The sequence below is a fragment of the Brassica oleracea genome, chromosome C1 (assembly GCF_000695525.1).
Source record: "Brassica oleracea var. oleracea cultivar TO1000 chromosome C1, BOL, whole genome shotgun sequence".
Classification (NCBI taxonomy): Eukaryota; Viridiplantae; Streptophyta; class Magnoliopsida; order Brassicales; family Brassicaceae; genus Brassica; species Brassica oleracea.
In genome coordinates this window covers 39,178,773-39,183,492 of record NC_027748.1, presented here as the reverse complement: position 1 = coordinate 39,183,492, position 4,720 = coordinate 39,178,773, and the positions used below count along the sequence as shown (strand labels likewise).

Below are 4,720 nucleotides of genomic sequence, written 5' to 3'. Positions count from 1 at the left end.
GCTCATGATTCTGTTCTCAGCCCAAATTCTGTTTTTGATGTCGACTACACCGTTCGTCAGGAACAGTTTCGGTTCTTCAGCGAGGCACTCCGAGTCAACAAACTGAAGGCTTACGTGGATATGATGATTACTGAAGCTGAAGTATATTAACATTTTTTAGATCTTTTTGCCATATTACATACCGTTTAAATATGATTATAGCTTGTTTTGGCATATTACATACAATTTTTTGGATCTTTTTAGCCTTATTTTTTTAAAATTATTTTAGCCATATTATTGATTTTGGCATATTACATATAATACTATTTAAATATGAATATAGCTTGTTTTTTTTACTTGGCAGGGTTTCTTCTCCAACTGGGGAGAGAGTGGTGAAGTTGATCTTAAGGAAGAGCTAGACAGTCTCATCATCTTGACTGCAAGTAGATGTCTACTGGGTCGAGAAGTACGTGACCAGCTTTTTGATGACGTCACTGCTTTGTTCCATGATCTTGACAATGGAATGCTTCCCATAAGTGTTCTCTTCCCATACCTCCCTATTCCAGCTCACCGTCGTCGCGACCGTGCTCGTGTAAAGCTTTGTGAGATTTTCTCAAACATCATGTTGTCGAGAAAACACTCTGGCAAAACAGAGAACGACATGTTGCAGTGTTTCATCGAGTCAAAGTACAGAGACGGTAGACAGACAACCGAATCCGAGGTAGCGGGTTTGCTCATCGCTGCTCTCTTTGCAGGACAGCAGACGAGCTCTATCACTTCCACGTGGGCCGGTGCTTATCTGATGAAATACAAAGAGTACTCGTCCGCTGCCTTGGATGAGCAGAAGAAGCTGATTGAGAAACATGGAGACAAGATTGATCACGACATCTTATCCTCGGAGATGAATGTTCTCTACCGTTGCATTAAGGAAGCGTTGAGGCTTCACCCTCCGTTGATCATGCTGATGAGAGCCTCCCACAGTGATTTCAACGTAACAACCAGGGATGGGAAAACGTATGACATCCCAAAGGGTCATATCGTTGCAACCTCGCCTGCTTTTGCAAACCGCTTGCCGCATGTCTTCAAGAACCCGGACAGCTACGACCCGGATAGATTCTCCCCGGGAAGAGAAGAGGACAAAGCCGCAGGGGCATTTTCGTACATTTCATTCGGTGGAGGTAGGCACGGGTGTCTTGGAGAGCCCTTTGCTTACCTTCAAATCAAAGCCATATGGAGTCATTTGTTGAGGAACTTTGAGCTTGAGTTGGTTTCACCCTTCCCTGAGATGGACTGGAACGCTATGGTGGTTGGCATTAAAGGCAATGTGATGGTGCGTTATAAGCGGCGTCAACTTGTCTTAGATTACCGTTGTTTTTGCAACCTTTGGTTTCTGTATTTGTCTCTCTCTCTCTCTCTCTGGTTTTAGTTATGTGGTTGAATGTAGGGATGTAAACTTTGGGTAAAATAACCGAGCCCACCCCAACCCACAAATAACCCAACTCAGTTTATATCCAACCCGCAAAAACCCAGAAACATCAATGTTAAAATCCAAAGTATTATTTTATTTACTCTGAAGATCATGTAAAATATTAATATCATTAATGTGAGCTTTAATATAAAAACAAGATTTTGCAATTTTATAGAAAACTTGTTTTAGCGCAACAACTCGTTTATGATTTTGGAGGAAAAACTCGTTTTTCGGAAAAAAAAATTATTTTGCAATTTTAACCGGAACTCATTTTGTGGATTTAGCGGTAAACATCGTTTTGACAGGAAAACTCATTTATGGTTTTAACGAGAAAACTTGTTAAATTTTTTTTTGTGGCTTTAGCGGAAAAATTTTCTTTTTCCGGTTTTTGGTCGGTAAATTTTTTTTGTGGTTTTGGTTGGAAAACTAGATTTTTGCGGTTTGCGGAAAAAATAATCTTTCTGGTTTTGGCGGAAAGACTCATTTTGCGGTTTTGGCGGAAAAGCTTGTTTTTACGATTTTGGCGGGAAAATTTGTTAGATTTTGGCGGGAAACCTGTTTTCGATTTTGGCGGGAAAAATCTTTTTGCGATTTTCGGCGGAAAAACTCGGTGTTACGGTTTTTTACGAGAAAATTCGGTTTATCGGTTTTGGCAGGAAAACTCGGTTTTGCGGTTTTGGCGGGAAAACTCAATTTTGATTTTGACGGAAAAACTCGGTTTTGCGGTTTTGGCGGGAAAACTGGATTTTTTGGTTTTGGCGGGAAAACTCGGTTTTCTGTTTTTGGCGGGAAAACTTGGTTTTTCGGTTTCGGCGGGAAAACTCGGTTTTTCGGTTTCGACGGAAAAACTCTTTTGGCGGGAAAACTCGTTTTTATTTTGGCGGGAAAACTTGATTTTTCGGTTTTGACGGGAAAACTCGATTTTTCGGTTTCGGCGGGAAAAATCGTTTTGGCGTGGAAATTGGGTTTTACGGTATTGGCAGGAAAACACCTTTTGCGGTTTTGGCGGGAAAACTCGATTTTGCGGTTTTTAGTCGGAAAACTCGATTTTGCGAGTTTAGCAGAAAAACTCGATTATACGGTTTTTGCGGAAAAATTCAGTTATGCGGTTTTGGACCAGTTCAAAATATAACACAAATCGATAAAATAATAACTTTTTAGAAAATTTTATGTATATATTTTTTCCCTGTAAAATTATAAATTAATAATATTTAAATATATATAATTCATAAAAGCACAAACAAACATTGTATTATTTGTTTTATTTCCACAATGGAATTCATGTCTATTTTTTCTTAATCTTAAATATATTTTGATAATATTTAGTTAAATTATATCTAAAACCATATTCGAGTCATATGAAACATATTTCATATACATCAAATAATATTATAAAAATATCAGAGTCTAGTTTCTAAAATTTAATTAATGTATATACAGTAAAACTAACAATTTTTTTTACAAAAAATATATAAAATTTTTTTAAAAAAACTTTTTGTAAACTAATACCCTTATAAATTAATAAATTACTATATTTCCATCATTATTAATTTATTGAGTTTTTACTGTAATATTACATGTTTGATTTTGGAAAATAGGCACCATATGTTAAAATTATAACAATTGTGAAAGCTTAGAAATGTACCACTCTACTTAAGCAATTAAAAAGTTGGGTCAAATCATACTCAAAAGAAAGACTAATAATTGACATGGAACAGATTAATCATAGCCTTATTTCCATGTTCACGGTTGCAGTTGCAGTTGCAGTTGCGCTGAGCCTGGAACATAAGGGCACACAAATGGGCACTAGAATACCGGGAGCACAAATCCAAATTTGTTGTGTTTTCTATGATTCAGACCTCTCCCATATTCACAGACTTGAAATATTCATCGTGTCCAATTATGTTAGCTCTTTGGTTGTAACGGATCTCAGTCCGTGTCCACCATTGTCTAGATCGACAAGCACAGCAACTTTCCTCGTCAATGAAGAAACTCCCCGCTAGACCATCAAATAGAGATGAACCTCAATAACTTGCTTCATGAAACAGCGTCTTGATTAATCTTATTTGTGATCCAAATCTCCAATGCCGGACCGTTCACCCAGCTTTCCTGTAAGACCGCAAGCTGCTCCTCTCTAACAAAAGATAACGACACAAATATATCTACACTATGAGCGTTAAATGGTGGAGGCAGCCGCTTACCAAATCTCTTTGTTGTAAAATCAAAAGAGATTATATCCTCAATATTATTTCTTCTACCCACTCTCATCCTCTTTTTAGCTAAAAGATGAGTATTCCTTTCAGAGACACGCCACTTTGATAAAAATCTATATTTATTTCAGTAAAAATAATGCGTGATTATGAAAAATTTCACTGATAGATTTGTGTACATGTAAAGGGTATATGTTTTCTCTTTTAACTATCTAAAATGCTGCATTTCATGCTTTGATTTTATTAGTCGTCTAATTTGGGTATATATATGTTTTTCAGTTCTATTTTCCAGGACAAGTGTAGTTTACTATAATGTAGTCCAGTTTTGTTATATCAGGCTATGTCGAGATGACTGTTACAGTAACCGAGTCAGTGTTGAAGAAGAGAATGAGCGAGCACGGAACATTCTAATGCACCCTATATTTCATATGTTGAATGAGCTAGGTCCATATGTTGGATCCAATTGGTGTCAAAATGTATGCCTTCTCTATGATAACATTCTGATGCACCTTGGTAGATTTGTGTACATGTAAAGGGTATAGGTTTTCTCTTTTTACTATCTAAAATGCTACATTTCGTGCTTTGATTTTATTAGCAGTCTAACTTGGGCTTATATACGTTTTTCAGTTCTATTTTCCAGGACAATTGTAGCTTAATATAGTGTAATCCAGTCTTGTTATATTTGGCTATGTCGAGATGACGGTTGCAGTAACCAAAACTGTTGTTCCCGAGTCAGTGTTGAAGAAGATAGTGGGGGAGGACGGAACATTCTAATGCACCATGAAAATCATAAGTTGAATGAGCTAGGTCCATATGTTGGATCCAATTGGTGTCAAAATATATGCCTTCTCTATGATAACATTCTGATGCACCTTGGGTTTCAGGGGATAGGGAAGCATGACATCATCTATGTAGACGCTCTGATCCCACATTTCGTAGAACATTTGTGTTAAAAAGTGTGCCTAGACGAGGCCTAGGCTAGAGGTGAAATTACTTGGACCCGGCGGTGATTGTGGTAAAATTGAAGAAGATTTTGGAGGAGATGGGGCTGGTGAATTGTTTG

The 4,720-nt window shown here is 37.3% G+C and overlaps 2 protein-coding genes across 2 annotated transcripts in view; one reads left to right on the top strand and one right to left on the bottom strand.

Moving 5' to 3' along the window:
• Positions 1 to 1,413, top strand: part of LOC106328416 (sterol 14-demethylase-like) — an 11,600-nt gene extending 10,187 nt beyond the window's left edge. Inside the window, exons 5-6 of the mRNA XM_013766855.1 lie at positions 21 to 141; positions 344 to 1,413. Of these exons, the coding sequence (XP_013622309.1) occupies positions 21 to 141; positions 344 to 1,405 (1,183 nt within the window). The 3' untranslated portion in view covers positions 1,406 to 1,413. The remainder of the gene's footprint in view (positions 1 to 20; positions 142 to 343) is intronic.
• The window catches only part of LOC106339848 (F-box/kelch-repeat protein At3g13680), a 31,173-nt gene that overhangs the window by 19,219 nt on the left and 7,234 nt on the right, over positions 1 to 4,720 (bottom strand).